This window comes from Papilio xuthus, unplaced genomic scaffold (assembly GCF_000836235.2).
Source record: "Papilio xuthus unplaced genomic scaffold, Pxut_1.1 DF828177.1, whole genome shotgun sequence".
Taxonomy (NCBI): domain Eukaryota; kingdom Metazoa; phylum Arthropoda; class Insecta; order Lepidoptera; family Papilionidae; genus Papilio; species Papilio xuthus.
Window position 1 is genome coordinate 615,918 of NW_013530472.1, and position 18,705 is coordinate 634,622.

Here is an 18,705-nt window from a genome sequence, read left to right on the forward strand (position 1 = left end):
TCTTTATGAATCCTGAAAATAATACGTATGATATGGCATAAGTTTAAAAAACGTTGAAGCTTTATAAGTTCTCTATGAACGGTGGGCCCAACTAAAAAAATTAAACAGCATCAATTGAAACTGGATACGTAACGATAAAAAAAAATTGCCGGGTCGCTTAACATTTAAACACACGTAGTAATAATACTTCAGGGGGACCTTACAGTTACACCTTTACATAGATTTCCGGCCCCGCCCACTGGTGCATCAACCAATGGGTGTACGCGAAGTTCGTGGGGTCCAACTTAACGCCGCCTTGATAACTTTGAAGTTTAGTTTATACGTAACAACCGCGCGGTGTGGCCGCGTGGATAGTGCCCTGTCTTTACACTGTTTTAATAAAAATTCGCTTTCATAATCCTAACTGAAACTCTTGTGATGTTTTGACTTGATGATTGGAACGGAACGCGAGTGTTCGATATAGTTTTTTTAGTGATATCAAAAATTCTTCAAAGTGTTGGCCGTAAAAGAGGAAATGAAGGTGAGTTGTGTGAAATAATATAATTATTAAATAGTCTGTGGTACAAGCAGAAAAACGTTAGTTAGTACATGTAGGTGATTTTGGAGCTCTCTCGAAAATCTTACAGCTCTACCTTCTTCCTCCTATAAGAATCCATTTATTTGGTAGAATGTAATAAGCGCAGTTTTACATAAAATAATTATTAAATGAAATAGTTAACTTAGATGTTAACTTAAGACTGTATGTTTAATCTTTATCCAAAACTTATCTAAATCGTTTTATCCATACTTAAAAAGAAATGTAACTCATATGTGTCCGTTTATGAAAGGAAGAAAAATATGTAAGAAAAACCATTACAGAAAGCATTTATCTAAGTTATGAATCTCAAAATAATGATTTTTGTTTGTCTATATGCTAGTGTGTTTCGGTACTGGAAACCCACGGTAAGACCACTTTATTTCAAGTTCAATGTTAACACAAAGGTCAGTGGTAAACAAGAGATATGCATAATCTATTGCAGACGTAATTTATTATTAACAAGGAAAGTATTGATTATAAACAATAAATAAGTTGCATACTGCACTTAATAAAGTAGCAGTTATTGCTATTTTCACTAACCATCACTTAAGTGTAGGAGGCCCATAAGCAGCATTTAAGTGGCTCCTTGTAAGAAATTAGTTTCCAACAACGCTTAGATCTCACTTAAGCTCATATTTTTTCTTTACATTTACGGAGACTCTTAACCTAAGAATACTTTAAACTGGCAGTTAATTAACAACTATGTCAATAGTTATTAAATAAACTTTACAATACTACGGAAAGAAAAGGTTGAAATATATCTGAAACTGTAAAGAAAACATACAAATGATCTTGTAAAAAATCGATAAAAGATTAATCGGCCTAGGCCTAGTTAGAATAATAATAAAAGTTCAAACTTATCAATTTTGTAAATACAACTTAATGGATGTATTACAAATTATGTTCGAGCGCAATTGTACTTATTAGTGTTTCAGTGGTTTTCAAGAACAGCAAGAATCGCAAAAAAACAAACGATTTGGCAGCGAAAACTTACTCATGAAATATACATAATAAGTTTTTATCTTATTTAATAAGGTGACCGTAGTAGAAGTTCTTAATTTTACTACAGAGATGAAGTAAAAAAAAATACGGACGAATTGATGTGAACCTCCTTCTTTTTGAAGTCGACTACAAAAGTAACATAAATTAATTACTGTCTATATTGTGCTAATCATATTTCATCAAAATTGCAACATTTGTTTGTCATTCTCAAATTATATTTAACGAAAACAGAGCAACAGTTGCAAAAATATCTGCATTCAATGAGGAAAAAGTGTAACGCGTGAAGTTCATATAGGTTTTTAAAGCAATAAACATACTAAAAAATTAATAAAGCTGTTCTGTGAAAATTATTTAAACTTTTTCAACATCATTTCTTTTCCTGTAAACTGTAATGTATGCAGTATGAAGTTGTTCACAAATGGTAAATCATCAAATACATTCAATCTAGACTAATACTAGCTGTCGCCCGCGACTCCCGTCAGCGCTCGAATCAAAAATATAATAGTAGCCGATTCTCAGACTCTACCGATTATTCATACAAAATTTCATGGTAAACATTTAAGTCGTTTGAGAGAACTAACATTGTGATACGAGAATTTTACATATGATTTGCATTTGAAAAAAAAATCACAGTTGGAAAGCTAAAGTATCCCCGATGAGATATAATTATTACTAGATATTTTAGTTCTGCACTAACGAAGTCACGGGCAAGATGTTACTAGCGTATTTTTTTATAAGAGTAGGGGCTAACGAGTAGCGGGAACACCTAAGTGTTCATCGATGCTCATGGACATCTGCAAGACCAAAGGAACCGCATATGCGTATAAAATACTTAATATTACTAATTACATTTTTAGTGTGCAGTTATCCCGGGAGTAGAGTCGAGTATCGTAGGCGTATTTCAAATGGTCGCTTAAACCGTTTAACTCGTAATTTTATTAGAATGGGTGTCTATCAACATTAATTGGTTTTATTCAAGTAATTATGCGGTTTATTTCAACGTAAATAATTTAATCGCAATATTAATTCATAAAATTAATAAGAAAATTGAATATATTAAATATTTTCAATCGAAGAGCTGACAAGACTATGTAAGAACTAAACGCATGCATATTTCTAGGTTTCATACAATTCCGATAACACTTATATACAAAGTTGATTTACTAAATTAACAAGTGGCATTAGTTCTTTAATTGATGGTAAATGTAGCCACTAAATTTAGTTCAGCTATGTTTCAGAAAACAATTTGTCATTTACATTAGGTTTTTATGTTAATTATGTCCATGTATAAAATGGTTGTCCTTATGAAGAATTAAATCGTGGTTCATAATCAAAGAATATTTTGATTAAGCTTTACTTTTATAAAGCTGTTTTTTAATCAAATGTCTTTACATTATCTTAAGGTGCAAGGTACAATATTTTTAAAAAGGAATACAAAGTTTTTAGACAAAGAAATTTTAATATTAATGTGAATAAGGTATTCCAACTATCAGACGAACAGAGTTACATCTCTTACGAGATATAACTTTTATACGGATGAGTCAAATCCAATATTGATTTTAATGACCATTTAAAATGTTTTACCGTTTAAACTTTATTAAGCTTAAGAATGTCTAACATTATTGTTTATATATTTTTAGTCGTATATCTTTTTGATGGCTGCTGGTGTCTTCAAGATTTACAATCAACAGTGATATAGTGTTTTTTGTTATCCAGTTAATATTATCATGGAAGCATTCATTAGAATATAAATGTAAATATTTGAATTTCGAAGATTTATTTATTTATTTTTAAAAGTTATCTACGGTTTATTACTTTAGTAGCTGTCACCCACGACTCCGTCAGCACGGAATAAAAAAAACCTTAAATAGCCTATGTGTTCTTCCAGGCTATGGTCTGGATAGCCTGGAATAACAGCGAGATCCTTGTAGCTGATTTGGAAATACTTTCTAACAAATATTCATCCATCCAAACATTCGCATTTATAATATTAGTAATATTAATGGTCGTTTGTGAAGTAAAACTCGAATAATAAAATTATTGATATAAATTTTAAAAACTTTATCTCAGTATAAGAAATCAACGAAATTATAAGAGAAATTTCTGAGCAAGTCGAAATATAATTCAAATATTACTCAACTTAAATAAATTATTCAATAGTAAGTTTTCTCATAAAATTATGAGACACTTCACGAATATACATTTCTATAATGTGAAATATTATTTTTAACCCGGTTTCGCTAAACGAAAACGTAGTTATGTAATTTACCTATTACCTATTTCCTTTCAATGAAATATCTTGTAGAATTCCGAGCTATTTGGAAATTATCGTAATAGCATATTACATTTTATGTTACTTTTACCAACTAACTGATACTTTATCAATAAACAGCAAAATAATTTGTTAAGTTAAAAGATTGTCTTTCCGCTATTATTATCTAAAATATCTTATCTCAGTTGAAAATGGGAAATATGTTGTTACAAGGATGTCCAAGATTTCGTTCGTATTCTCCTCGAATTGAGATCTTTGGAAAATGCACACAATTATATTTTTTTTACTCAGAAATCACACATGATATATACTTGCAAACTTATGTATATTATATTCTTTGGGTGTTGCCGATGTTCATGAGCGGCGGATAAATTAACAGTAGGCACTGCAGAGATCCATCCCATCTTAGGTTAATACAGGTGTTTTATGTAGCGGTCTAGACGCGCGAGGGACGGCGCGAGAGATCAAGGACCCAAAGGTTAGGTTAGGTTATCGCGCACTTATCAAGTCCTTGCCATATACAATCGCCGTCGCCAATTGAGCGGTATACAGATACTAATTTGTTAGCAAACTGATACGTGATTCTAGAAGAACGTAACGTATTCGCGAATTCGCATGGGAGCTTTTTTAATGCTGCGTTAAAACTTGGCTCTTGAGCGATGAACGATTTAAAATCATTGTACTTTGTTTCTTTCGCCCATTGTTCAATATGCAACACTGCGCGGTACAAAGGCGATCGAATACACCAAATGCATTTCCACGTATCTATTCATACAGCAGCGTTTTTAAATCGCGCCGCTCCCGTCGAAACAATTGAAGTACGGCTTTGCTGTTCGCATACTTGATCATTTATTTACAACACACAATCACTGCCACAGCGAACGTGTTAAAACGTTCGCTGTGGCAGTGATTAGTGAGCGTGTTCACTGTATCTTAGCGCGGTCCGTGCGATGGCAGCAGCATAAAGAGAGCTGGTGTAAGCGGGGCTGCTTCAAATCCGATTAGTATGGAATCGGGTGCACGCGATAAATCGTACCCCGCGTCGGCTGTCGTCGACGTCGATTCGTTACGTGCCGGTTTACCGAAAAACTTATTCGATACATCGAGAAATATGGCGGCGGCCGCTTTGGAGACTAATATGTTATTTAAAGCTGGCGAGCCGGCGCGGAGCCCCGCGGCGCTGCCACCTTCTCAATGCCGATATTAATGGTCGGAATGTATCACCGATCTTCAAGGTCCGCTGCGAATGTCTTCTTCGATACGGCAACGATCGCTTGACGGGTCAACAGGCGATTACCTTAGCAGACACGAATGTGTGCCCACCCCCCTTGCTACTAATTCATATATTTTTTAGTCAATAGTAGCTCAAAACCCTAATTTGTTCCTTTTTAACGCTTCGGAAAGAAACAAAACATTTATTTATTGAAATCTATAAAGATAACATTTGAACATTCATCATTTTACTACGAGTACAAATTGTAAACATAAAATAGTCCAAACCGGAATGAACTTCTCCTCATATATTAGACAGAAACTTTATAATGGCGCGTCAGAGATGTAAAGAGGTTGATTTAGAATTCTAATTTCGAAACTAACGAAACGAATGAAATTTAGTTTTATAATTTGATTCCAATAGCAATTACTTCACGGTCGGCTAGAATGGAGCTTTAAAAGCCGGCTATTAAAAGTCATAATATGTTAATATCGATGAGTTTGTGTAGCTGTTTATGAGCTATATTGGAATATCGTTTTTAATGTTTTATTGCATTTTAGTTGCGGGACTACTTAAGATGACTTTCACATATCTATAAACAGTTGGACACAGAATGTAATTACTCGTTTTACAAGAGTAATGTACAAGCTTCTTGATGTTTTTTAGGCACAACAAAATATCAAATACTAATCCAAACTTCAAATCAATCGTTGGCGATTAATAATTACCATAGGTTTTTATGGCGAGTTAGCGTTTTTGGAAATTATAACCACAATTCTATTCCAGTTGCTTATAGTTCCTGTCTCACTCCTGGATGTATTTTACGTCATACTTTTGTAGTACTTAGTTGAATAGCTCCATGGACTTGTCCCAAACATGTAATAATACAAACATCGGTGTGTCGGCGAATTTTGTTAATTATACAAATGTGACAATGCTGGAAAGTAGATCACACAAGTAAAATATTTTATTATGTTCAATAACCATGTAAACTGAACGTTTATACGCCTAGATCATAATAATAAGATAACAATTGTTTTATTGCATAGATGCTATAGTGAAAATTTACTCTAAACTTTGTTAACTTCAAGTAAAATAGCAGAAAAACTTTTCTATATTTCAATCTCTTTTATTTTGAACTTATTATACATTTTACCCTTATATTCCATATAAATAGTTATCGTCTTTAATATTGTTTTGCAGATAAAAAAAGAATGACTTTTGATTATAAAGTTAAAGTAGCGTATCACTTTGTTTTTTTATCTGTCTCTACACTGACAGCACACAGCAAGAATTTAAACAAAAAAAAATTTATTAAAAATATGCTGTAAAACTTAACTTGTATCACAAACAAATAGATTAAGATTTCTTGATACATACGTGCTACCGTATAAAGTGTTGTCATTAAAGACAAGACACGTCATCTTAGTGACACGGGTCGTCTCTCGCGAGGAAAGGATTGGTGTTTATTGAAAAAATAAGGGCAATAGGAAGGCATTGATACGAAAACGCGACGCGGTCAGCATGTCTTTGTGTATGAGTGACAAGGCTTTTTCTCAATTATTTCACTAGGGTACCTCTTTTATTTTTTTATGCAGTTAAGTACAATTATTAATAAATAATTTTTCTTAATATTTTACGGATTTACTTAAAATACGGATGACAATGAAAGACCATCATAATACGGTACGTTTGTCACAACATACTGAACTATGTAAGTATAGGATATATATCAAAAAGTTGAACACCTCGGTGTTCCCGCTGCTCGTTTGCCCCCTTCTGTTATAAAAAAAGTAAAAAATCATAGTTTTTGAGTTAGTCTATATTATTAGATACGCCGATATCTTAATGATGTGATACAATCAATTATAAAAATTAAAATATTAATATGCGGAACCCTTTGTCATTGTTCGAGTTAGTTATAAAATTCTTGTTAATTATGCCTTGAAAATGTGCTTATCTAATTAAAGTCTTTAGAAACAAAGTACAATAAAAATAATATAGATTTATGGACTCTTTGGCAAATTTAATTCGCAAAAGGTTGAATTCCACGTGGGAAAGTACTTTCAGTAGTTTTTGGCACTTTCACATGTTTTAAGTTTATTGAGGTTATTTCAACTGATTGATGAAAAATGCTTTAACCCTTAACTCTACCAAATTGTTAGTTTTCAATGAAATGAAGTTAATTAGTAGAATTCTTTTTAAAATGCTAGTTAAAATGTAATTGTATAGAGAAAAATTGATTGACCTGATCATTTTGGTAACTAAATTATGTCTAATTGTACTAATTATACGAAGATAGTTAAGGTTCGTAGTCCACAGTTTAGTTGATTTGCACCTATTGAATTGAAACTCTTGCATCAAAATCTCTGTCATGAAAATCGTGCGGAAATTTAATTGATATTATAAAATGTTTAACTATGAAAACGCTGCAATGACAGAGATAGATGGACGGACATCTAACCTTGTAAACATTTGACACCTCGGTGCCTGCCAGCATTATTCACTGCAGTCGCAGCGCGGCTCGACTTCGTAACCACAAAAAGTTCAAGTCAAAACATCGCCTGTCGCTTTCGTATAAGGACCACAATAGCACTGGATGTGAGCTAGCGAGCTAGTGTGCGGTACGCCTATAATACAATTAGGTTGGCGTCGGTATGATTAATAAGGCTACGCCGCGTGCAGTATGCCTTCTATCGATGCAGTGCAGGAATCCCACCCCATTAATATATCATCAAACAGATGTGAGATGCCCAATATTAATAGCACTCTCGATGAGGAACGATCGAGTACACAAAGGGTTCGTTCGACCACAAAAAACTTGTGTTGATGCTTTAGAAGTGAAAACATCACATATTTCACTCTGAGCCGCGTCCCTCTGTTTGGCGACCGCTTTGAGCGAGCAAAGAGCTGCCTCCGCCGCGTTAACTTCACGATCGACACACGTTTTGTTGCAATTGGATATTGATGAGCATCCATATTGTTAATGTGATAATATTTTAAAAATAAAACTTTATTTATGTGCATCAATCAATCAAAATTTTATATCCACATTTCCAATTCACGTCTAAATTTTTCGATGTTCAACTCTTTCATTTTGATCTTGAGCCTTTTTGTGTTTAGTATATATACACTTTAAAATCACTAGAAAGTTTCCTGTCTTATAAATACATTACCTATTTAGTTTTATTGTTTTTTCAGTGTTTTCAGCAATGAGTTTTTTTTTTTCTACGTTAAGAAAATATTAAAATTATAGAGCAATGCTAAAGTCAATGCCCATCAGTTTACGTGTATATTTAAATATTTTAAAGACAAATAAAACGGGAAGCATTCCGTACGCGGACGAACATAAATATTGTAAGTCAGACACAGTGACAATACCTGTGTTTTATTGTGCCTCATGATTTAGCGCTTCTAACTCCAATGAGTTCTCAGAGGCGTGCAGTTCAAAAGCTGTAGCGGTCTACATAAGATTTACTAGCGTAATAACATATTTTACCAACAATAAATATGATACTGCCTTTGTTTAACACGTAATATGATCTTGCAAAGACTTAGAATGTTTGATTAGTTGTTACTCGCTTTTAGGACACATTTAACTAAACATGGACATCAGTTGGCTATATTTATGATTGGATTTTAGTCTGACATGAAGCTCGACTTATTGTTATTATTGAAATAATGTTGCTTACAATATGTACTTACACATTTCGTAACAATCGCCTAATGTACTCCTTGTTTTATTGTACATATTTTCCATTTGAATGGTTACACTTACTTAAAAGCAATAATTTGGATTCCCGAAGGTGTTAGTGATATAGTATACAATGGTCATACATCATCGTACAAATGTTTCGCCGTTGGTCCGAACCACTTAGTGGTCGGCGCACACCTCGGCGCACACTTCTGTACCCGCCACCAGTCCTGTAATCCCAGTATAAGAGCATATTTCGTGGGGATTAAACGTGTCCTGTTCCATGTAATTTATCAATTTGTGCCTCTCGATGTATGGCGATATTTTATAACAGCTTATAGAAACGTAATGTAATGGAGTCCGTATAAATTATCGATTCGATTGAACCCATGTTATAAGTATCGGAGGTGCGTGACCGTTATCTCGATGTACGCGACTCGAGATGAGATTTAATTAAAGAAGCTTTTATTCCAAAAGTGCTGTTTTTTCATTCCATTTTATGTTTTAGGTCCTTTTTTTATAATACTAAAATTGCGTACACTTTGCAATATTTAATGCATTAACAACTAAAATATAGTGATTTGAATATATAGGAGCTTTAATTAAATTTAATCTCGTGTAGTATATAGCTATAGTAAGCAGCAAAGTGTTCGGTAAATGCATTTGTCCATTTCTACGGGTACGACGTATGAGGAACCAAGGCGACCCTACTTGCGAAGATTTTCAAACTATCGGTCTCTAATTATAAAATATCTTTCGTTTATTATACCTACTTACTTAATTTTTATTTTGACTTTTTATACATTTTTAAAATGTAAAATTGTATTCAGCAACCGAAAATGCAGGCGATTCTTAATTGTAAAGGTTTCTTTGCTCGCCCGTCTTCACCTTCAAAAATTAATTGATAAACGCTGCTGCACCCACAACGAAATTTATAACTCAAAGATATAAATAACGTCGGAGCCGATTAGCAGATCTACTTTGTTATGTTTATGAATATCAGCAACTCGTTCATTTAATGTGGATCAACCGCTGCGCTCTCGACCTTTTCGACCCGATACTTTTTTGCTCCTGCGACTGGGGTGACTCGTTTTCTGTTTGCTAATGGAAATGCTTTTGCTTAAATTATTAACACACGGTTTCGGTTTTCTGTATTCTAACACGATGCTCATAAATTATATAAATATTAACTCTATTTGAGGCATTCTGTGTAAACATTTTTTTTTATTTTGTTCATAGAAATCGGATCTGTTTCGATATAAAAGTAAGGATTGATATTTAATAATTATTTCATACAAACAATCTTAGTCATTATTATTTGGCTAAATCTATCGTATTTGATTTGTGAATCGAGTTAAATATAAAATGGAATACCTTCAGTTCTATTGTGTAAAATGCGAATTTTCATTTCTTTTCATATAAATAATTTATTGCCTACTTTGTTTTATAATTATTTATTATTTAACACTTAACCTTCAACTAGAAATAAGTGAAATTATTTAATCCAAAGCGAAACAGCTTTTAATTTACTATCAAATAGTGGTTTTGTTATTAACATAAATTAGTGATGTACTTTAATGTAATAACTACGAACTACAAGTTTGTCTTCAGTCGGTTCCGACTTGAATATTATGTTAATTCTGTTTCTAATCATGCGACAAGCTCCTCGGTTAAGACGATCATTTTAAATACTAACTCGTCAATGCGTTGCTTTTTAATTGAGGGATCTTCACTATATCTCCCTGAAGTCAAATAAACGTGCATTAAATTGCGTTATTTTTTACATTCAATGGATTAAAGCAAATTAGAAGTTATTGCAAAAGGTAAAAGAATTAAAAAAATAAACGACGAGGATGGGATTCGAACCCACGCGTGCAGAGCACATTGGATTAGCAGTCCAACGCCTTAACCTCTCGGCCACCTCGTCACGGCAATGTGGGACCAAATATATGAGGGTTTGTGCCTATGTAGGGAAAGTGACGAGGAAGTTACTTTCATTAAATGTCTTTTTTGACTTTATCCTTATCGTCCTTTCCTGTCAGGACCTAGATTTGATCTCCGCCATGTAATTATGTGTTTTTAGAATTTCATAATTTACTATGAATACTTTCATTTAATCAACAAAATTCAAAACAAGTTTGGATTTAACCAATACCTATTGGGCTAGCGCGATTGACAAAGGCCTATCACTTTCAGCAAAGGTAGAACAATAACATTTTATCCGTCGCCGTCTCGACTGGTGCAATACAAGGGGAGTTGGATTTGACAGAGTACGCATTAAAAGGGGAAATATCCTCTTTCTGTGTTTCCCTTCTTCTGTTGATTCATGATAGGTAACACTTCTGAAAATGCAGATGTCTATGAGTAACGGTCGCTTCGCTATTTTGGCGAATTCAACTGGCCGTTTGCTCGTTTACTATAAAATAAAAATCACCTTGTTATTCTCAACATTCATACTTGAATATGACCTTCTAATAAAGAATTTGTGTTAACAAAAACATGATACGATTTTTAAAGAATGTATATGGGTCGGTGGTACAGAAGTAGCTACAAACGAGTGCGTGTGAAACGCAAACTAACTATTATGCCCTTTTGACATCTATATCACTGGCTATCAACTTTTTTACAAGCAAAAGGACATAATTACCTAAGTATTACAAGATAATTACGACCTTGCTACTTAAGGAATACGACTTAAGTTTGTATAAATAGGTGATAGCTTCAAAAAGGCTTTTATTTGCAATACGACGGATTCACTTGTGTCAATTGATACGTCTGCTTTAAAAACGCTTGTTTCGTGAATAAACATCGTGGTGTACAAATGAAATATGTTATTTGATGAATTTCGCTCATATTTTTGTAATTGGAGTGTTAAAACTAAACTTTGAAATTGGTATGAATGAAGTTAAGATTAAGCAAAAACTTTATTGAATGAATACTATATACTATGGAATATACTATTCTATTATGTTTTACATAATATATGCGAATCGCGTTTATAATGTCAAAAACTACGAACACGTTATTTCAAATCACACAATAAATAAGTAATTAATTTATAATTCATATTGTATGTACTAAACACGAAGTTATTTTTCTTATTTTGGCAAAAACATGTAAAAATAAATAAATAATCGCTAACCAAGTCGGCAGTATTTTGTAGACAAATGTAAACTGCACCTATTGAAAAAAATATACTAAAAACATTGCTAGTAAAACTGGATTTGCAAATTTATTTTTCTTAAACAATTAATAATAAGGTTCTGCGTTTTTTTTACAATCTCTACCAATAGGTGAGGTAATAAAATTTGCTCCGCTGGATGGACACAAGATTTAAATAGTTGATAATAAAACTGTGACTACAATTTAGGCGTTAGTCGACAATAGAAGGTATTTATATAGGAAGATACGTGGTCAGCGCAGGTGAGAAGAAGGCACGAGCTGCTCCGGCGCCCCGCTGAGACCCCTAGTGTTGTGCGGATATCGATAGCTACACAATTTATCGACGTCGATGATTTCGCACTCGATAAATACTTTTAACCGACCACATAAAACCGCAACTTTGTCATCCAGCTGTAATATATCGATTTATTAAACCGGTCGCGTTAGATTTGTATAGAATAACTGCAATATTTTTTTTTATCCAAATAACGGGTTTGCTATAAGAATGACAAATGACATTGAATTTATTACATTTACAAATGATGAATGTCATACGTTTTAGACTATTTCCATGCATGTATACAGAACAGAAAATTGATAATTAATCATTTATGTAACTTTATATATGTTGATTTACGTATCTCAGATATCTGTCATATATTATGGAATAATAAAAAGGGCCATATTCGCTTATACATATATTTTTACAGTATAATTTGTTCATAACTGAAAATATTTTTTCCAATTTAAAACATAAATGGTTTACATATTACGATTATCACTGAATAGTTTAAACTTTAAGGTAAGAATTGTTATTATTCGATTTAATTTTTTTGCAACAAACGGCAGTTTTTTCTTCAATATTTTGAACGCAGGCTCATCACTACCGGTGCAGTTTCAATCGAAGTAACACCTGCGAACGTCAAATGCTCTTTATCTGTTTATTTGTAAACTAAACTACGAACAAACAGAAGTAATATAAATTATGAATATAATGATACCATACGCTAGGGACATTTTTATTATATTAATTTGGAAAATAATATTTTATCGTACGCCATATTAGTTTTTATTAATTAAATAATAACGTATCAATTTTTGCTATTAACGACTCTGATCCATAATTAATTTTTCACATTTAGTGATAGCTTGTTCAGTAAACAAACATTATTATTATATGAATCTATCATAGTTAGACTCACTCACTACTATTAGTCAGACGTTAGCTAAACAAATTAAAGATTCTAAAGGCTATTTATTCTATTGGTTTGGTTACAAAATTGGATAAAACTTTTACAAACGTTTGAAGATAATACTAAAAGGTATCTTTGTATATGAAACTGGGCCACCCAAGCATTTTATGATTGTTTTTGTTTGTCTTTCATCTTATATATTTTATTCAAATACTGTCATTATAATTTTTAACTTGCCATAACTAACATTTTGAGAGCACAACCTCTGAGTATATTTAAAAAGTACACAAGTTATAAATGTTCATGTAGCAGGAATAAAATGCAAACAAATGGTCCATGCCGCGAGCATTTATGACCAAATGAATTACACAAGTTTTAATTAGTTTAGCATTTTTGTTTAAAAACGCTATGAATATTAAAAGCGGCGGATTAATTTAGTGCGTCCGCCCGACGTTCGGACTCGGAATCGACCGCCACGCAATTAAACCCCCAAACTGAACTATCGCGTTATTAATATTGGGAAGCAACTGGCGCCTTCGGCTGTTAAGAAAAAAGAAACGTTTATAAGAGTTTGTTGGGCATTATCGTAAAACTTGTATAGTATTTAATAGTGGGCTCAAGGCGTGCCGCTCCTATTAGCGTATAAGTTATATGGCAGTTGTATTTCTGTTGACGATGGCCGATGCAGGTCAGTTTGTGCTCACGCCGCTCAAACTGATTTGGCGCTCAAAACTTTCTCACGGTATCGTCATCTTACTATACAATAACATACTTCGATTATTGCACTTACAACAACATAACTAACGTACGTAACCCAGTGTGGTAGGCAGAAACAACAGACGGTTTTAGCGCGGAAAAAGAACTCTGCCCTCCATATATAAGTAGGCGATTAAATGTAAAACACGAAATTGGGAACTATGGGCAAAGTTACAAACTGAAAGAAATGGAACATGGCGATATATGCTCGCAACAAGACATTGATAACATTTTATGTGGAATCCGCAAAAAGAAGTTAATAGCTTTTGTATTGTTTTGAAAATTTAATAAGAAGAAAATACTAGAATAAAAAAATAAGTTCAAACAACTATGTAAATATATTTTGTAAATTGATGCGATTCTTTCTACGGTCGTAAACTATCTCGCGAACCTAACCTTATTAGCTTCATAATAGGCTTTTTTATACCAATAAAATTATTAATTAGTTTTTGTTGATACAGAATTATATGATGATTTACTTTTTAACCTTGCTGTTAAATGTTTAATGACTTTTTTAAGATTTACACTTATCTGGATAAAAGCTTAGAAAGTTAATTTATCGAATTTTTAAAGGTTTCGAAGGTTTTTGTTATATTTTTATGTATTTTTGTATTGTTATCATAATCAATAATATGAACTTATCAAAATTAATACTTTGATTTGGTTCGTTGAAATCTTTTACATGTGAACGCTTGAAATTGGAAAGTTACAAAGGATTGAAAAAGTTTAAAATAAAACGAAATATGACGTTTTCCTTTTTTATTCTTAAAAAATTAAATTACAAAACATAATAAATTTATAAAGTTACATCTTCCCACCTGTACTCAATATACCGTAGCATATTTATTTTATCCGACTCGAGAGGACCGGCTCATTTAATGTCTCGTACGATTGCGATTACAATTTAATCGACGCAGTATCGGCAACTCGATTAACCTTTTAACATGAAATACAATCATTTTGGACATTTCTCATTTCTATACCTGCTTACGAATCGGTCTCAGGCCATTAATACTTAAGTAACCTATTACAGAAAATAGGAATCGGGCGCAGACAGACATCCCAAAACTATAACAGTCAGCTAGTTGTATCGTTTTTGTTTCCAATATGCAATAAATAGGGCAATAAAGAGTGCGCGCGCGCCGGCGCGGCGGGGGGCGCCGTGGGGCCTTTAATTGTTTGTAATTAGGCACGATCTCGGCTTGCGTTTATTGACTGTTTATTGCTTAATATCCAGCAAGAGACGGGCCCGATGTTGAGGAGTCTATTTTGTAGGAATGTAATGGTGGAGCGGAGCGCCGACAGAGATTCTCCGGCTATTAGAGTTTGTTTTTATATATCGCGGATGGACACGCTTCGAACGCTTACACGATTATTCAATTGATGTAGATTGAAGCGTGAGACAATAGTAGTTTGCCTTAAATTACAATCTACAAGAACATTAAGTATATTAGTTTATTTTTAAATATTCAGAACCATAGATTTTTTATGCTATTATGAGAATAGCAGCAGTCGATGATTGAACTTTGTAGCAGTTTTAATTGGTAGTATTAAATCGATTTACTTAAGAAATCCATATTAATTCATACTAACTATTGCTAAATATGCGTAACATCAACAAATCGTTTCGTTCAAATAATTTTTATGTTGAGGTTATGTATATATTTTATTTATATCTCCAATCAGAGTTGATATGGTAGATAGTACTAGCGTGTTCAACATATACCAGAACGTGAACGATAAAACCTTTTGTCAAATTTTAAGTGCTCTTCAAATTATTTAAGAGGATACAGCTTTATTTGAAATGTTTCATGAAGATCTTGATGAGACAATTTTGATCATACTGGTCGCATTACTAGCGGTGTTGTTAATGTTTGCGATGACATCGGCGGCACAGGTTCTGTGCGGCGGCGGCGGCTCGAGCCTCGGCCCGAGGCACGCACACAAGTGTGCTGGTGAAAGTGACGTCACTGCAAACAACCGCCGGCCGCCACGCCCTGCCACGCCTCACCCGGCGCCCGCAGCACCCTTTCAACACCCAAATAAACACGCTCCACAAAACGCAACTCTACATACACCTAAATAGAATTCAATTTCTCTTGCACTCATTCAATGGAATCTGCTCTCGATCTTCCAAGTATGTTTCAATGTAAAAGTTTTGTTTATTTTTCTTTTTGTAACAAATGTCAGTATGCCATCTTAAAGATACTTGAAGAGGATTTGAGGAGATCGAACTTAATATTTTATATTCACTCAGCTATAAATAGCTAGTTTATTCAACGTATTAAGATGAAGTGGCATTTATATTAGATTATTTTATAAACTAGTATTATTGCGGTTACGTAGAAATAATATTTTGTACAGATCTACCGAGAGAGAGATCGCTAAGTATTTCTTAGAAAACGTAATCACATCGTTTACACAAAATCTATTCAGCTTATAACTTAACGTGTGTAACTCTCTTCGCAATATTCATTCAAAATCCTTTACGTAAATATTTCTTACTATTCTGAAATGATTAAATATTTTAAATCGTAAATATAATAAAAGTATATCTGTGGGCAATTATCATATAATAATTAAAAATGGAGAATCTAATGGGAAAGACAATGGAAACGCGAGAAAAGAAAATAAGCCAAATTCTGTCCTAATGAAACTCGTTATCTCAGTTTACATCTGGTTGGCGGGTGAAAGTGTTTTTTAATTGTTTATTCTAATATAATTAATTATTCTGGCTAAGGAATACCCCGAGATAAAAATGATCGGCTATGTCCCAACCTTGGGCTCCTGTTAAAGTTTCTTTATAGAAAAGATTATTTGAACTTGTGAAAGTATAGAAACATTTTAATATAAAATAAATGAAGCATTTCATTAAATTCATTTATATGTAGAAATATTCAGGGTTAAATTTTATAAAAATAAACATATGATTATTAAATAAAAGTTTTTTCACAATGAACTTGATCAGCAAAATCCTAATATGCTCCCGTAGCTTGGGCAACCGCAAATTGACGGATGGTCGCCATGACCCCCGTCACTGTGAAAAAAACCCGTGAGCAATGCGTGAATGGCGAGCCTCTCTCCAATATCCTGGCCCCCGCCGCGCCTTTGTGCGCCGGCCCGAAGCTCACCTCGCTGACACGTACCTTATTTATCTCCAACGCTTTTGTTGTCCAGTTGCTTTTCAAAACTTAAAAACACTCGATCGAGGGGCGTTCGCACAAAAACAAACAACTCTGATAGTCGAGTCATTTTGTATGTTTCCCCGTGCACGCCAATTGCACATCAATTGAGCCCTGATTCGAAAATCACCTCACCTCGCCTCGACGAATGTAAATCGGCCAAGGAGTTCGCCATCGCCAAGATTGCTGTCTGTTATGGTAATACAACGGGGAAAACGATGCTCGTTTGTATCGTATTGTAAATGCACAGGGAAATGGTGATGTTTGTTTGAACCTACGTGTATTGCTACGACACAGCTTTGGATTTACCTCCTGGGAATCACTATCGCGTGTAACGTTTGCATAAGACTATTGCTTCTGCCGCAATGGAGTAGCTTTGTACTCGAGGCAGTTTGTGGAGAAGTAAAAACGGAGATATCTACGTTTAAATTAATAACTGTTAAAGTAACAATTATATAGAGAGTGTTTAACTGTGTAAAATTACAGTTCCTGTATAGTTATCAATATTATACTAAAATACACAACCATTTAAAAACTTACACTATGACACAGTTAAAGTGAATGCTACTGACGATTAAACTTCTAAGAATAAGGTATATGTGTGAAATACAACGGATGCGTTACTCACTGAACATTTCCTTATTATTTGTGGACAGCGGTTAGGGCGCTGAGGTCGGGGCACGGACCATAATCTCACAAATACATTTATCATGTTCGAGCGATAAAAATGCCATTGAGATCGGGACCAGACAATGGGATACAAGCTCTTACCTGATACGAAGCCGAAAGTCAATTATATTCAAATATAAATCGGATTTGCGAACATAAGTCGGGGACAATGACGTGGGCCGGCGCCGCGGCCACCTTTCCGTGTACCCACTCGATAATAGGAGGGAACAATGGACGGTTACGTCGCGCACAAAGCGGACCTACTCCGTGCCTTCTGTACGCCCGTACGCCCCTATGTTATCCTAGTTGATGTCTCCGCTCCTGTACACAAAATATGAACTGTCGGTAATCGACTTTATGTGATTTAACTGACTTCACAATAGCTTGATACTAGTACTGCCACAATGAGAATCATATAATTACTGGGTACGTAAGCAGTATAGATTTAATAAATCTACACTAAACTACAACTCACTCCCAACTTATCGACTCAGAATTTTCCAACTAGAAATCGCTGTTCCTATGCAGTCACACAAAACACATTTTATACTCAAACTTAATGTTCCAATAGTGTAATAATATAAACAACAATTAAGTAATAACAAAGTGTAAAAGTAAAGGAATGTAATGAGGAAACAATGCAACGAGATAGAGAAAAAAAATAAACGGCTCACATTCGAGTAGTCTAGCAATGCCAGTTGTAATGACAATCGTAGTCAATATGCGATTAACAAGGCACAATGGTTGCTTACATTGAATATATCTACAATATATTTACATTGCAATTTGTTTATGTGAGTTTATTTGTTTTAAGTAGTTTTGTTAGATCCCTTTTCCATTGGGCGACTATCCGCACACGACTACAATTATATTCTATATGTTAGATTAAGATTAAGTACAGTAACTACTACTTATAGAAATACCATTTGAGTGTTGAGTCGCGTACGCGGCTAGTGGTAATGGGGTTTTATTCAGGAATCTATAT

The 18,705-nt window shown here is 33.8% G+C and overlaps 1 protein-coding gene and 1 non-coding gene across 2 annotated transcripts in view; one reads left to right on the forward strand and one right to left on the reverse strand.

The window, feature by feature from the left end:
- The first annotated feature begins 336 nt into the window (after positions 1 to 336).
- The window catches only part of Awh (LIM/homeobox protein arrowhead), a 30,504-nt gene continuing 12,135 nt past the window's right edge, over positions 337 to 18,705 (forward strand). Inside the window, exon 1 of the mRNA XM_013306522.1 lies at positions 337 to 520. Coding sequence (XP_013161976.1) covers positions 515 to 520 — 6 coding nt within the window. The 5' untranslated portion in view covers positions 337 to 514. The remainder of the gene's footprint in view (positions 521 to 18,705) is intronic.
- Positions 10,604 to 10,685, reverse strand: TRNAS-GCU (transfer RNA serine (anticodon GCU)). Its single transcript has one exon. It is a non-coding gene; the product is annotated as a tRNA-Ser (tRNA).